Source organism: Diabrotica virgifera, chromosome 5 (genome assembly GCF_917563875.1).
Source record: "Diabrotica virgifera virgifera chromosome 5, PGI_DIABVI_V3a".
In the NCBI taxonomy this organism is placed as follows: domain Eukaryota; kingdom Metazoa; phylum Arthropoda; class Insecta; order Coleoptera; family Chrysomelidae; genus Diabrotica; species Diabrotica virgifera.
Genome location: NC_065447.1, coordinates 22,653,229 through 22,670,059, shown reverse-complemented (window position 1 = coordinate 22,670,059; position 16,831 = coordinate 22,653,229). Strand labels below are relative to the sequence as shown.

At 33.3% G+C, this 16,831-nt stretch overlaps 1 protein-coding gene across 1 annotated transcript in view; it reads left to right on the top strand.

The window, feature by feature from the left end:
- The first annotated feature begins 280 nt into the window (after positions 1 to 280).
- The window catches only part of LOC114332987 (transmembrane protein 127-like), a 39,173-nt gene continuing 22,622 nt past the window's right edge, over positions 281 to 16,831 (top strand). The window contains exons 1-2 of the mRNA XM_028282793.2: positions 281 to 513; positions 7,910 to 8,136. Coding sequence (XP_028138594.1) covers positions 7,911 to 8,136 — 226 coding nt within the window. The 5' untranslated portion in view covers positions 281 to 513; position 7,910. The remainder of the gene's footprint in view (positions 514 to 7,909; positions 8,137 to 16,831) is intronic.

Genomic DNA, 16,831 nt, shown 5'->3' with positions numbered 1-16,831 from the left:
AATAATTTCTTGATTTTGGCGTAATATTTCCATAAATATTAAAACTTACACATAAACTATATTAAACTACTAATGATGAAAATAAAAATATAATATTCTAAGATAAAATCACTTTATAATATTACATATTATGCTAAATAATTATTAATAAAATAATTTTTACATAATTTACGCTATATCATATTGTCAGCCTTAACTGATAAAAGACCATTAGAACGTTTAGTAAAAGAAGTTTAGTTATGTTATTGACATTTGACATTGACATTGAGTTATTAGATTGTAGAAATCAGCTGTGTGTGTTCTTAAATGCGTCAAAATTTACCATTTTTTTGTTATTATTATAAAAATAGTGTAAAAACATTGGAGATACTGTAATAACAGTAGCAGTAGACTCTATTGTAGTGACAAATTCTTGGTAGTATAATCAATATCTACCAAGTAGAATACTTCAGTTGTATTGTTAAAATGAGTAGAACCTAATCTTTTAGAAAGTTCCTCCCATCAAAATTTTAGGCAAGTATTTATGAATTTACTTTTTTGCTAAGTTTTAATCGTAAAATATGTTTTGTATATTATTTACGCGCTTGTAACAATAAACTAATATGATAACAATGTAAATGAATATTCCTAGTGTATACCTAACTAGAAATATCTGGTTGATATATAATTACATGTAATTTTACTATCCTGGTTTTGTGGTTGTATTATTTTCCTAATTCTTGGTCACTTTCCAATGCAAAACCAATTCAAAGCTATGTTTAGCATTCTTTTAATGTTTTTGTAGTCTACTGTAGAGTGTCATTGTCTAATTTAGATATTATTTTATATGGAATTAACAGGTTAATCGCCCAAATGAAGCGAAAAATATCCCACCCCCAGGCCCAACTTAGTTTTTCTAGTAAATCATTAGGTTTTTACACTGGATATGATGTACTGCCTGTTAAAAAGTGCTAGGCTAAAAAAATTCTCTAAAAATGTATTTTGAAAATGACGCCCTACTTATGGGTTTCAGATCCTCTGACGACAGAGCGCCGCGAAACCCGAATATCGGTTGTCATTTATTTCGAATTCTAACAAGTCGGTGTGTGCTAAAATTGCAGATGTTTTGTTTAACCCTTTCGCTGCGGAGCTACTGAGAGTATTTGCATCTTGTCACTGCGGCGCTAATAGACGTCTCCCGCAGTGAAGCAAATATTTTTGGCTTTTAGGTTACAGTTGACTTAATTGTTGGAATTATATCATTTGTTTTACTTTATTATTGTATTTCAACTATTTATTGCCAATTCTAGAACTATTATAATATATATAATAAATAATGTAGTAAAACAAATGATAGGGTTCATTTGTTCTTGTGGTTCTTCCAATTCCGCCATCGAATAATGTTTACCCCTTTTTGGTGGCAGCGGCATGATGTAATAGTTATTACCAGTATTTTTATCTCAAACAAAACGTAATAATTAGCGACAATTTCACTTTACGGTACTAACGCATTCGCAATACTAAACACCTTCTCAGTTACCCCTCCTACTCATCCCGCTCGAGGCACTTTAGGTGGGTGGTTCACGCCCATTCATAAGAAAACATCTGATGACATTATATTTTATATTTTGTTTACGTTATTTTTCATCTATCCGCAAATAATCGCTAACCGCAGCGAAGCGGTTAGCCCTCTCGCATAAATGCGTTTCCCGTACATCTCGTGCACTACTGAAATTACGCAAATATGCGGTTCCCGCAGTCAAAGGGTTAATCTACAATCCATTCGTTGAAACTTGTCGGTACTTTAAGGAAAAGTAGAAAAAACAATTAAAAACAAAGGATGTAGAGGCGCAAAATTAAATAAAGGACACCTTTACGCAAAGGAAAGTAATACCGAAGTAGGTGTTTTAAAATGGCAGGATAAATGGATAAACGTGATATTCTTTGCCTAATCACTATTCATACTGACACAACCACTAAATATACAAGAAGAGGAACATACCTAGAAAATCCATCTCTAATAGTTGACTATAATTCATGTAAGTCATTCATAGATAGATATATCCGATCAGTTGAAATCATATTCTTCCCCTTTGCGTAAAGGGATAAAGTTGTATAGAAAACTTGCATATGAAATATTACTTGGTTCAGCAGTAGTAAACGCTTTTATAATATACAAAACGGTGACAAATACCAAAATATCAATAATGGATTTTAGACAGAGCATTGCTCCAAGTATGTTACAAATCGATGAAGTAGATGTCCGGAAAGTGCCGGAAAATGATAACAGAAAGCATATTTCACATAAAGTTGCTTCAAAAGATCGTCGAAAATGTGTAGAATGTTACGCGAAAATAAGCGCTGAAGAAGGCAGAAAAACAGCTCAGAAGAAGGGACCAAAATCAAAATTTTCATGTGATGCATGTAATAAGTTTTATTGTTTGTTATGTTTTTTGATGTTCACCATTATTCTGTATAATTAATAAAAACTGTTTGTATTATTTAATTAAAATAAAAATATTTTTTCATAAAAAGTGCCGAGCTCATTCACTAGTATTGCCTGCCAGGCCCCCTTGTAAACACTTTCATATAGATAAATGTGTTTCGAAGCACTGCAGTTGTATTACAGGCTTTGATGTTAACGCTAGTAGTGAAGGTTGCCCTATGGGTGTCGGGGCGTATACGACCACAGGATCTGAAACCCAAATGTCGGGTGTCATGGCAATTAACGTGTTAAACTACAATTGATTGTAATAATCTACTGAGATCTACTTTTGCTTTCTAGTTTCTCCTCTTTGGTCCGTAACACGTTTGCTGAGAAGAGATAACTTGAGAGGTATTTATAAACTCTCGTTAAGTGTGTTACGACTTATATATCGACAGCGGAAAGGCAGGACCTGGTAACTGAAAAATTTGTTTACAATGAGTTACTTCTGTTTTCACTTTAGAATAAGTGTATCGGCACCTATTAAACAGCGGCTACAGCTGGGAAAGCCTTCTGGAAGCCTTCCGGAAATTTTCCCAGTTGTAACCGCTGTTTAATAGGTGCCGATACACTTATTCGAAAGCGAACACTGAAGTAACTCATGTTATACAACTTTTTCAGTTATGAGGTCCTGCCTTTCTGCTTCTTATATGTGAACTATATGTCTTATAGTGAACAGTGCTGTACTACACAGTCCAACTGTTAGTGTTATACAAGGTGTATTTGTCTCTTAACGCAGCGAATGTGTTAATCCCTTATAAGGATGTTGTGACACCATCAAATTCTTAAAAGTTTTTCCATCATGCATGTTTTTTGGCAATGTGTCCAAAATACTCCAAAATACAACAAAGTCTCTTTGTTGTATTTGTTTAAGCAACCTCTCTTTTATATTGTGTTGTTCTATTACAGATATATTATTTGTTCGATGTTCAACCCATGATATTCTGAACATGTGGGGTATTCCCCACAGCTGTTTACTATTATGGTTGAGTTTTCCAAATTGTTATAAGCTTCATCATAGCTATTCTTGTGATGCTAAGCCTTCTGTGTATCTCTCTGTCATAACTTCCCTCGTTTGATATAAGAGACCCCAGGTAGGTATATGAAACTATCTACTACTTTCAAACCTCTGATCTCGTTAATATGTTGAAGATTTTTATGTAGTTAGTCTATTATCATGATTTTTCTGTTTCTCCTATTTAGCTCGTCCCTTTGCTTTCTCAATATTCTATGGCTTTTCCTCTAGATGTCTCATTATGTTTTCCATTTCTTCTTGTTTTGAAGGCATTATTGATATCTCAAGTTAGATTGATTTTCTTTCTTCCAACTGATATTCCGCCACTTCATGTATCTAGTACCTTACACAGAATGTATTCACTATATATTTATATTAAACAGAGTTATAGAGGTAATGATACAGAGATATAGAGATTATGCAGCCCTATCTGACACTGGTTTCGTTTCTAAAATAATCTGAATGTGTGTTTTTATTTTTAGTGTGCACTTATTATTTCCATAAAGATGTCTTATTAGCTGAATAAAGTAGTATGGTTTTCTGTCCTTGTGGGGTCGGTACTCACCGGAGGGACCGCAGACGTTCGGATACAATTAGCGTCTCTTTGCAAAGACAATGACGTCGACTTTGCAAAGTAACAAGACACTTACTCAACACACACACACTACACATTACACCTTAGTTAGCGATAAGTTATACAATTACGTGGCTAAAGGTTCTAGTTCTACACCAAAGCCAGAATCAGAGAAAAAAAAGTAGTATGGTGTCCCTATCTCCTACAGTATTGACTACAAATACTGCCATTTTAACTTTATCATATCAACAAAGCTCATAAACATAGGGGTATTAAATTCGCAAGTTTTTTCAATTAACTGTAGTGACATTAAGAATATGTTCTCTTGTACAATTACCTAGGACAAAACCCACATGTTCCTCTAAGATCTGTGGCAACAGCAAAGCTTTTAATCTTTTGTCTATTACATGTACCCCAGGCTGTGGGTGAAAAAACGTGATATAATTCAGGAATTTTTGAAACCTATCAGGTGTTATAAAGGACTCCTTGCCAGGAATAAATTCTACTAAAATGTGACCAAAAATATTGTGAGCTTTTTTTTATTGCGATTTTCATTTGTTAAATTTGCAATTTTTAAAGATTTTTAATTTTGCAGCTTAGGATATTCATTTTAGAGAAAAATTTTTTAATAGAAAGTTGTAGTAAATTAAAAAACCTACAATTTGAGCTATGGTAAGTTTAATTTCGTTTATTGGTTATTGCAAAACAGCATGCGAAAGGTCCAAAATGACCGTTTTTACAATTTCATTATTTATTGTACAAATATTTTTTTTATTTTTTAAAGCTTTAAAATGAAGATCTTTCAATTCCAAACATAAAAAAAAAATTGTAAGGCCGGATTAACGAATTTGTTGCTTAGATATTATAAATTATTTATCCCAAGAGGTCAAATGTCGAAGGCTATAACTTTTTTTAAAAAAATCGTAGAGAGTTGGTGAAACATTCAATCTCCTTCTAAAGAGTTATATTTTCATATTCTGATGTAAATAAATGCGTAAAGCATTTTTAAACCTCTAATTTTTGGGTTTGAAAATAAGGGGGCAAATTTCGTTATAAACATTTAGAGCTGAAGCGGCCCTCTACATCCTATGGGTTTTTAACTTACAGATTATTGTTGCTGAAGACGAAACGAAGATTTATAAAAAAAATAAAAAATTTCTACGACCAACTGAAGCCGAGCTAAATGTTAGGTTTGAAAATAAGGGGGCAAATTTCGTTATAAACATTTAGAGCTGAAGCGGCCCTGTACAATATTTTTGGTCACATTTTAGTAGAAGTTATTCCTGGCATCGTCCTTACAACACCTGATAGGTTTAAAAAATTCCTGAATTATATCCTGAAATCGACCTATTTTTCACCCACAGCCTGGAGTAATGAGGTAGTGGTAAGTATTTACTTGCCTGCATATTAAGGATACTTTTCTATAATTGTTGCAGTCTAGTAGAGGTTCTTTTTTGAGAATAGGAATGAAAGTAAATGGTATCCAGTCATCAGGAGTATCCAGTCATCAGTCTACTCCTATGTTTCCCAAATCTTTTTACATAACAGGTGCGTAACATTGACTCCAACCTCTTCCTTTGTTTTTAAAACTCCTGCTGTTACCTGTTGTTCTACACCAGATTTTCAATTCTTTAGGGCTTTTATTGCTTTTTCACCTCCAATTTCAAAATGTTGGGTTCTCTATCTGTAGTGAACTTACCTTGATTTGTATACTGGAGATCTTCTCTTCTTCTTCTTTTTTTAATAGAACTCTGTCCTGTTTCTTCTGTTACAGTCTCTGCTATAATCCAGAGCTCCATCTCTCGTACCATCGTTTTTTGGGGTCTTCCTATGGATCGCTTGGTGTTGGGCTTCTGTGTTTTCACCCATTTTGCCATACATTCAGGGTCCATCTGATCTATGTGGTCTCTCCACATGCATCGATATGCTCTTGTCCATCTCATTACGTCTTGAACGCCTAGCTCTCTCAGTGTGTCTTCGTTTTGTATTCTATCTCTGAGTGTGATACCTCTTATGGATCTTAGGGTTTTCATCTCTGTTGTTCTCATTATTTGTTTGGTATGTATGTCAGTACGGGTCTAACGTGTTATAAATACTGGCTTTGCTTTCAGTGCTTATATATTTATTTCGCCAGATTATATCCCTCAGGAAACCAGATATTCTCACTGCTTTCGTTGCCTGCTGTTTTATTTCTTGCCACAGTTGCCTGTTACTAGATATTTTCACCCAAAGTATCTACAATCCATTACCTGTTCGATTATATGGTTGTCCACTACCGATTGACACAATTTACATCTAATTGGGTTCTTGGATACTTACCATTGATTGGGTTTTCCCTGTTGATGTCAGGTTATACTTTTCAGCGGTTATTTTAAATTTTTGTAGTAGGCGTTGTAAGTCATCTTCGTTTTCGGCTATTAAGATTGGATCATCTGTGTAGCAAAGTATTGTCATGGTTCGATTACCCATTTTGTATCCCTGATTCATCCCTGATTGATCCTGGAGATCATCCGTATATCAGCACCTCAGAGGTAAGGTGTGTTAAGTCACCAAATCTAAATTTGTCAGGAAACCAATTTGAAAGTTTATGTCGTGTTTAAACAAGTGTGAAGAAACCGCGAATCGACTTTATATTGGGGTCTTTGCGAAAATTAGCTGTTTGATCAATTTATTTCGAGATTCTTAAGGATTTATTTTACTTTGCTCTAAATTTTGACTTTGATGTGACTTAACATTAATAACCCCAACTTTCCAATAGTTGAGTTGTGACTTAACATAGGACATTACTAAGATTTTTTTACTACTAAAACATAAATTTTAGTTACAAACAACATTTTATTAATCCGAATATACCCTAATACAAAAAAAAATATATCAAAAGTAAAAATAAAAGAAAATGTCATAATATGACACTCCAACATTCAGATGATTCTTTAAGAGAAGAGGATAGTAATATTATTATTAGGATATTAATAATTACGAGGCTTATAATATAAGCGTTTTAAAGAAGTTACTTTAGTCGTCAATATCCTCTTCTCTTAAGGAATCATCTGAATGTTGGAGGTTTTGGTAAAATGTATAAAAAACTTGAGGTACCCATTGTAAAAGGTTTTGTAGTGATTTCTTTATTTCCTGAAAAATATCTGGGTATTGACTGAATCTTCTGTATTATTTTGAAGGGACTGATGTACCTTTTGGATACCAGAAACTTCATTGACATCTAAAAAATATTAAGTTAAGTCCTCGAAAAGTTCGTAGAATAACCTGGTACACAGTGTTAAGTCACAAAATGGCATTTTACACATTTTTAATAACTAATTTTGCACGAAAATGTGTTTACTTGTTAGTTGCTTTTAAGAATGCTACAAAAAGCCAAATTCTGACTGTTAGAATAAATTGTTTTTGATCTTACCTAGTTGTTCCTCTTTTTATCTGACAGTTGTATACCCAACATTGCTCTTTCCATTACTCTTTCTGTTGTGGCTACTTTATTCATATTTGCCTTGGTTAGGTCCAGGTTTGACATCCATATGTCATGATAGGGAGAATGCACTGGTTGAACACTTAGCTCCTCAAGTATTAGGGTATTTTGTGGTTCTTAAGTATCCAACTAAGTTGGATATAAATCCTGCCCATACTAGTCTTGCCCTCCTAGTAATTTCCACACTTTGGTTTTCTTTGTCAAGTTTCAGGGTTGGGAAACTATTGTGTATATCGAATTTAATACTAAACATGCTGTAATAATTTTTTATTGATAATAAGAAACATTTTTAATGAACACATTTATTGTTTTTACACAGTTCATTGTGCTATACTTTTAATTTCATATTGCATTCCTCTTATATGTTTGTTTCAGAATGTCTCAAAGGCTTATAAACTGCATTACCCAATGGGTCCACCCGAAAGAGGATGAGAGCAATGTCATTTCTGCAACTTTCCACATGTTAACCATTACTTTAATTAGTATGTCTTTGGTAGACTTGACATGGTTTTCAATAACTGGAGCTGTTTGCGTTCCATACCTTACATTGGGACAATTCTTTTGGTTTGGATTTTCTGCTGACGAGGACATCGATTACTCTGGTAAGTAAAAAATACTTGCATTTTTATGTGTTATAGATTTAAAGGTGTAAACATCATTTATGTGAGATTGATTTCACATAATATACAGGGTGTGGCATTATAGGCCTGGATCCTGCGTAAAAAGAAGCTTATTAATAGCAAGCTGAAAATTTGTAAATAACTTAACGGTGTCTGGTCGGACAATCTTTGATGTATGGGAACACTGAAACAGGGGAAGTCTTAATTGTGGAACTTGTCCACAAGTTCGTGGACAGGTTGTCCGTGTAGCAGGTTGTTTTTAAGTTTATTCAATAGCAAACCTTATATAATATATGAAAAAATGTTTGTCCGACAAATAAGTTGGGTATTTTAATAAGTCCGACACGTAGAACATGTCAAATGAAAGGGTAACCAATCAATTGGAAGTTCTGTTCGACAAAATACATGGGACTTTTTCGTAGTCTGACGTTCGAAACCTCTAACCTGTTCCACAATTAAAACTTCCCCTGTTCCAGTGTTCCCATACATCAAAGTTTGTCCGACTAGACACTGTTAAGCTGTTTTAACTTATAGCAAATAGCTTATACAAAAGCTATAAAAAGCTTATACAAATTTTCAGGTTGCTTGAATAAACTTTTTTTTGGTATGCGGGATCCAGGCCTAAATTTAGAGAGCGACCCATATTGACAGGGTGGAACAAATTTAACGTTTTTTAATGGAACACCTTATTCTTGGAACTCTCCTCGATGTTCTCGATTTTTTAATATAAGGTTTTCTAATGTGATAAGAGGTGGTTTAAAAGATAATTACGTTTTTTGGTAATTTTGGTATACAGGGTTGGTTGAAACTTGGAATGAGTTTTTTCTGAGCGGTCTTAAATGGAACATCCTATATTTTAGTATGGCTATGAAATGCCATCATGTACTTTAAGGGCACTAAGGATTATATTTAATTTATTTTTTTCATTTACTTTTAGTAATTAATAAATATAATTTATTTCAGTTTTTGTTTGATCAGATTTCTCGCAATCCACTTGTCCAGTCCCTTAGAACAGTTCTAGTAAACTTTGAAAAAAAGCTTCTCTACTTGTTTGTTGTTTATCAGGGAATTTCTGATGATAGGTACATTCTTGTTGCTATACTCCGTCTCACCTTGACTTTACAGTATAAGGAACAGAGAATGACAGTTTTTAGAGCGGTGATGCCGATTTTATCAAAAAGTATTTGTAATCGAACATTAGAGACATTAAATTAAAACTGTGTTAGAAAGGTAATTTACAATTTTAGGATTCATAAGCCTTTAAGTTTATTTGATTATCTCATTCATAGGAGATTCTGACCAATAGAAAGCTACATAAATCTAAATTAAATCGATAATTTTTGATAATATCCCGTCGTCAAGTATATTACGTCAGATGCCCTTCGTTGCTACGAAAAAATACATTCAGTGACATTCATGACAATTAATGTTTTAAAAATTATAAAAGTGATGACTTTTAACCGTCAAATTAATATTTATAACAACTGTGTGTTTAATTGTACTAATTTGTACTTACATAAATAAATTACAATAAAATTTTGGTGTTGAACAGTTTTATTCATAAAATAATCGCAACAAATTGCACTCGATCTCTAAAATTAATATAGAATTTTAGAGCTCTTGTGCAGTTACTACTGATAATATACTATAGTTATTACGCATATGAATCCTAAAATTGTAGATTGCCTTTCTAAGTTTTACACAGTTCTAATTTAATATCTCTAATGTTGGATTACAAATTCTTTTTGATAAAATCGGCATCACAGCGCTAAAAACTCATAGGGACTGCATTGCCTATGTTTCTTATACTGTAAAGCCAAGATGAGACGGACTATAGTACCACATTTTTGTTTCACTTTTCTAGCACAAAAACCATATCAATCAGTTCCTCCTTTGAAAATTCGTTAAGAAACTATAAAAATAGTCTAATGTCAAACTTTTAAGCAAGTTTAGTATCAAAGTCATAACCAACTAGGTCGAATATTGTGTGTTTTTATTAATATTTTACACACCAACAATCTTAACTACTTTAGTATTTTTATGTCTCGACTATGGACCAGTTTATATTATTATGCATTATTTTTTTTTTTCTAAAAATCATTTTTTGATTTAATGTGTGCATGGCCACCCTTATAAAAATTCATCTAATTTTTGTTGCAATTAATATTTGGCTCAAAGACTCACAAATAACTCAGACATTGAAGCAATAGACATAGGGAATGCTTAAGACATAAGTAATTATATTTTTTATATCTAAGTCATAATAAAATACCACAAAATAGCATTTCATTACAATACTAAAATACAGGGTGTTCTATTTAAGAAAAATCAGAAAATACTCATTCCAAATCAAATCTCAACAATTCTACAGGGTGTTAATATAGCTACGAAATTAATAAAAAAAAACGTATCTCTTATTACCTCGTATACCGTTGCAAAACCTTATTATTATAAAATGAAAACATCGAGGAGACTTCAAAAATGTAAAAATATACAGAGTGTTCCATTAAAAAAAGATAAGTTTGTTCCACCCCTTCAATATGGGTGGCCCGATATATTTGAAAATATATTTAAAGTACGGTCCTTTCTATGCCCCAACTTTTACCTTAATATTTTTTGAAGTTATTGGGACCGTGCAAGTTCGGCAAAGCGACCTCTATTTCTACGCTCTGTACTTTTATTCGCACTTTTAATTATATTGGCCAATTATATTAGTCCTGGTTGCTGGATAATTGTCAAGACCATAGTCCAAAAAAATAATAAGAAGAAAAAAATAAGATGCAGGTTATGTTTAGCAAACGTAAACAATTGTATGTAGTAAATAAAATCCGTTATTAAAATGCAGTACTGCAAGCAAAATACAATTAATTAAATTTACCTTTATATAATAATTGCATATCATATCAATATTGTGGAGCAATATATAATTTTTCTGAGTCAATGACAGAAGGTATGAAATATACGTCAATTTGACAATTTCAATTGACAATATGAATTATTTAAGATAGTTGCAATATTTCTCCGCGACTCGCGCACGGTCGTTTCTCGTTTCCCTTTCCAAGTACTTGCACACCGCGAATACTTGTTTACTATTGAGAGTGAAATTTTATAATTCAGGGCGCATGCGCACACAGACAGTATGGCGTTTAGTTGCTATCTTTCAAGTTATGTATAAATATATCAGTGCAAGAAAAGGTGTGAAAAGAATATTAGTGTTTTTAGTAAATATATTTATTATAATTTTTGTGTCTTTGGATTTGTCTTCCTCAGGAGTAAGATGAGTATTATTAAAACATTTTATTGTATATTTATTATACTTCACCTTGCTTGTTTGTTACCGTGAATTGTCATTAGGTATGTCCGAACCGATATAGACACAGTCCTCGTAGCGTATTTGGTATAGCATTCGGCCAGAGATCGAGAGGTCTTGAGTTCGAGTCCGGAGCAATCCTATACTTTTTTCCTTTTTTTTTAAAGCGGTAAGCACAAAATTAGTTTGGTGTTAGAAGTATAACTTCTTACGTGCGTACAAAGTACACACACATTCTTTTTTTTTTCATATCTCTTACGACAAATGAGTAATCGGACTTCCTTGCACTAATGCCACACCCTGTATAATGAAATTTAATAAAACCTTATTTGAATATATATATATATATATATATATATATATATATATATTACCAGAGAACGGCAGTTCTCGCCAGTGGCGCACACCTACACCCCCTACACGCGACACTATATATACACGAAATTTTCGATTTTCTAAATCTGACTGAATTGAAAATTGGGCCAACTCCCATCTTAAAGTTCAGGAAAAGAGTCACCCATTCATATGTCAACCATCCATTTTGGTCCAAGGGTGTGGATTTTACGGCCCTTCCTATTTAAGGTCTGTTTTTCGTTCTAGTCCCCAAAACTCCCAAAAACTTCGAAAATTTAACTCAGACCTTTGCGGCTTCTAATAGAAGCGATTATTACCTTTCCAACGCATGTCTAATTTTGAAAATCGGTTATACCGTTCAAAAGTTACCGAGCTCAGAAATATGAGTCAATTTTTATTTAAAAAAGGGAAAATGTTTGTTTTCTGTGTTTGAAGAGGTGGTGAGGGCCGATTCAGAACCGGTGTAGTTTGTGACTTTTGACCAGCCATAAGCCAGCTATAGGACTTGGTAGGTACAAAACGGCATATATTTTGGCGGTAAGGTTGGATTTTGGTTTCTTCGGTTCAAGAAGAGACAGGAGAACAGTAAATACACCAAATCAATAGCGTTGAGTTAAGCTTTCAAATGGTGTCTAAGCTGTCAGGATCAGACATACACACGGCTCAGTATAACCGAAAAACTGAAAAACTAAACTTTGAAAATTTTGGTTTTTCGACAATTACTCAAAATTTCAACCTACGAATTACGCCAATAACTGAGCGTTTGTCTAGACGAATCTAACGGTGTATACCTTATATCCGGGAAAATTCGAATTTTTAAGTTATAGGCTTCAGTTATCATACTTGACCTTAGATGAATAAGATACTACAGTAGAACCCCGCAAATCCGAACCCCGCTAATCCGAACCCCGCTAATCCGAACTTTCGGCAAATCCGAACCAACAGAAAGTGAAAAAAAATTAAAAATTCACGACAAAAACTTAAAAACATGTTTATTATACAGAGTAAAACCAGAAAATTGAACAATGTAGGATTAACAGGACGTTGACATTTAATATTTCTTAAAAATAAATACGTACTTTATACGTAAACTTCTTATTCTTCTTCTTCTTCGTGCGACTAGGATTACTTCTGTTTGTCTGCCTCTTATTCTGTTTCAGTTGTTGTTGACTATACATGTGTACATTGTCTTTCCACCTTTTCGGCGGCTTTCCAACGGATCTTCCGCTATACGGCTTGTTGTTCTTACAGATGTTCGCTAATCTATCTGGTTCCATTCAGTTTACATGTTCGTAAACGTAAGTGCGTAAACTACGTAAACGTGGTGCTTATAAATGTTAAATGTAAACTTACTTCGGTTTCTTTGCAGTCAACTTAGTCCAAAAATATTGTACACAGTCCACACTCTTGAGAGAACATTTTGTGACTCAAAATCAACGAAAACGAAAGCTTTGAATATTAGTTAAGCTAACTTAGTTCGGATTTGCGGGGTTCTACTGTACTTGTCAATACGTTTCAAACTCATGTTTAGTGAAAAAAATCGGTTAAGCCGTTTAGAAGTTATTAAGCTACAAAAGTATAATCCAATTAACGATATTCCCTAAATGGTTTATGTAGTTGTAGTGGTTACGACGCTAATTTGATCTGGCAACGGGCAATCCGAGTTCATTTACCGGCCATCCCAATATTTTTTTCAATCTATTTCGAATAAAAAAAAATCTAGTGTACATTCGATGGACACTAGATCATTTGGGAGATAATGCGACAAAGGCGACCATTTATAAAGCTTAACGTGTAATCGAGAAACATTGCATTCAACTTTATACATTTAATTTATAAATAACTTTGAAAAACTCCTGATACAAGAATAAAAAAAACCGCTAAACGCCGTAAAAATGAGTGGCGCATACAATATTCCAGCTACAAAAGATCTGATATGAATATTACGTGGCGCGAAAATGTATTTTCATTTTGATGCAAATCAAAATTCTAGTTTTATTTTAAAAGATTTTTTAATATTTGCTAAATTTGAAGTAAACGCGCCATAAAAGAGTTTCAAAATTCAAACTGTATCAAAGTTACTCTTTTTTGGCGCGTTTTACTTCAAATTGGGCAAATATTATGAAAAAATCTTATAAAATAAAACTAGAATTTTGTTGCTACTCATTTTTACGGCGTTTGCCGGTTTTTTATTCTTGTTATTTTTATTCTCAAAATACAAGTGAACTATAAAGTATTATGAAAATAGTAAATAAATTTCCGACTTGAAGTCAAAACGTCATAAATAAAATATTTGAATTATCAGTGTGGTTTATTCACACTGATAGTTAGTTTTACGTTTTGCTATCACGTAAAATACCACAGGAAGAGGAAATACCTTCAGACCCTTGCTATTGTAGTATTGTATTGTAGAGCTAATTAAAATTGTAGTGAATATTGAAAAATCTGTTTGACTTATTTCAAAATATGAATCTTGGAATCACTTCAGGATGTACCTTGTATCAATAATGACAATATGCTCCAATCGCAAACCTTGTGCTTAATTATTTATTTAACAATATATGAAAGAAATCGAAAATTTTTATTTTTGTGCCCATATTTTCGCTTGTAACTCGAGAGATATTGCTTCCAAAAAAATATATAAAGTAAAAGTTTCATGTTTTAGTTTTACATAAAATTTGACTAGCTAGAGATTGAAAATCTTTATGTTTATTATTTCAAAATGGCAATAATTGGGAAAAAATGCAAAAAATGGAGTTTTTCCTTCAATTTTTTTTTTTTTCAATTATATTTCAAAGTGCCACAGTGGCTTGTAAATACAATGAATGCTGGGCGCTCACTCAAAATGGTCTTGAGCCTGTTCATACAGAGTTTTACTGCCTGACTTGTTATTAAAAAAATATTAGTTGCAAGTGTAAAAAATATTGCATTAAAACCTGCAGTTGTATCAAACATGGTCTCAAGTATTCTGAAATCTTTAGATCTCCAATCTTGGGATTTCGTTTTGCTTATAATAGATGCCGCTGTTGCGTATGTTGCAAATTATTATTTTTAATAATTTGCTAACATGACAAGGAGATTTGGTTTGGTTTCAGAGCACACTACGGGTCGCTCTGATGAGTCCAAGAGGACGAGATGTGCATAAGCGGATGGTGGTGGTCTCTGTATCGAAACTAATTATTAACCCTCTAACTGGCAAGAGGTCCCTGAGGGCCCCTTCGCTTATTATTTATTTAAACCACAGGTAAAATTAATACAGCCGCAAACTGTTTTGAATATTCTTCTCTAGTTCTACTAGAGACGTTTCAAATCCATTCTAAATTCATTACGTCGTATAATGACATTTATGCCTAAGTTTTGTGTGACAGGTTGAGGTGAACGCAGAACAAATATCTCTCGTTAATTTTTTTTCGGAGTAAAATTTTGATACTGCAAGTAATCTAAATTTAGTGCAAACATTTTTTATGAGTGGTTTACAGCTTCGAGTTTCACTATACATTGGAACTATTACGAAACAAATATTCTGAGTGTGCTTTAGAAACGAAAATAGAAAGGGTTCCTCAGGAATCCCTTGCCGGTTTATGTGAAGTTTCGTCTCAATTTGTTGTGATTGTTGTGTGTTGTTATGCTATTTTTTTCCAACATTTGATCACTTATTTGTGTATTTTGCTTCTTGAAATGGCATTTAATATCAACTTGAGAAAGAAATGTTTGATTTGTCGGTAAAGACCGAAGATGAAATCCAAGAACTATTGAAACGGATTGGAAAAAAAAAGGAAAACATCCAATTGATGACATTCGCGTCGACTGTTTTTATAATTGTCACCATAAAAATAGTTTACACCTATTCTGTTGTGTTTGTTTTTTAAGTCTATTTTAATAAAAACCGTTCAAATTAATGTTCCGTTCAACCGTTCTATTTTTCAGTTAAACCGGCAAGGGGCACCTGAGGACCCCTTTACTTGATTTTATCTGGGAGCCAAACAAAAATTTGATAATAAAATTTTAATAGCATTTCTAAGTTTCTTAATACATTATTAAACTTGAAATAATACTGAGCTAAATAGAATAATTTTTAGAATCTTGCCAGTTAGAGGGTTAAACTGTCTTTCTTTACCTAGGAATCAAATTCGTTGGAATTTTACCTAGATAAATTGACGAGTTGTGAAATACATATTGTAGATTCCACACGTCTATTCATTTATCATCCGTGTGCCTTGTAAATTGTAGTGCTCGGATTTCGGTCGTGACCAGAATTTGTTTTCCAACGTAAGAAATCTTGGTCCTTTGGAATTCGTTTTGCATTCAATTTTAATTTTAAATAACATTTTACATACAGTGCGCTGGAATAAGTGTTACCCCTCCCTATTAACTTATTTATTTTTAGCACATAAGCAAAACTCTCGGACAGGTCGATTTTTAAACCAATCGTAGTATATTCTGGCATCAATGTTTCGAACTTTACTTCCTTTAGGGAGGGGTAACACTTATAGTCGGAGAGATAGAAGCGGATTTTGTGCGTGATAAGTAATATGGAAAAACTATATGGGGATATGTTGAACTAGTTGTGTACATTACTTTTCCCAACGGCCGGAAACCAGAGTGGGGGCCGAGGGTAGATATAAGGGGTCAAATTCGCGATTTTTATTATTTTTTTTGTGACGCTCTTGATAGAGATAGTGCACCAAAATTTGGTAATAAGTAGGTCATGACGTACCTAAATAAAATCTCCAGGGGCGGAACGCTGCGTGGTTGACAAAGGGGTGGGGGAAGGGGTGAATATAAAAATTATAATTGGGTTGTTTATGACGTTCCCGATCGATATAGTGCACCAAAATTTGGGAATAAGTAGACCATGACATAACTAAGTAAAATCCCCAGAGCCGGAAACCAGATTGGGGGACGAGGTAGTTCTAAAATGGTTAAAGTCGCGGTTTTTATTATTTTTTTTGTGACGCTCATGATCGAGATAGTGCACCAAAATATGGGAATAAGTAGGACTTGACGTAACGA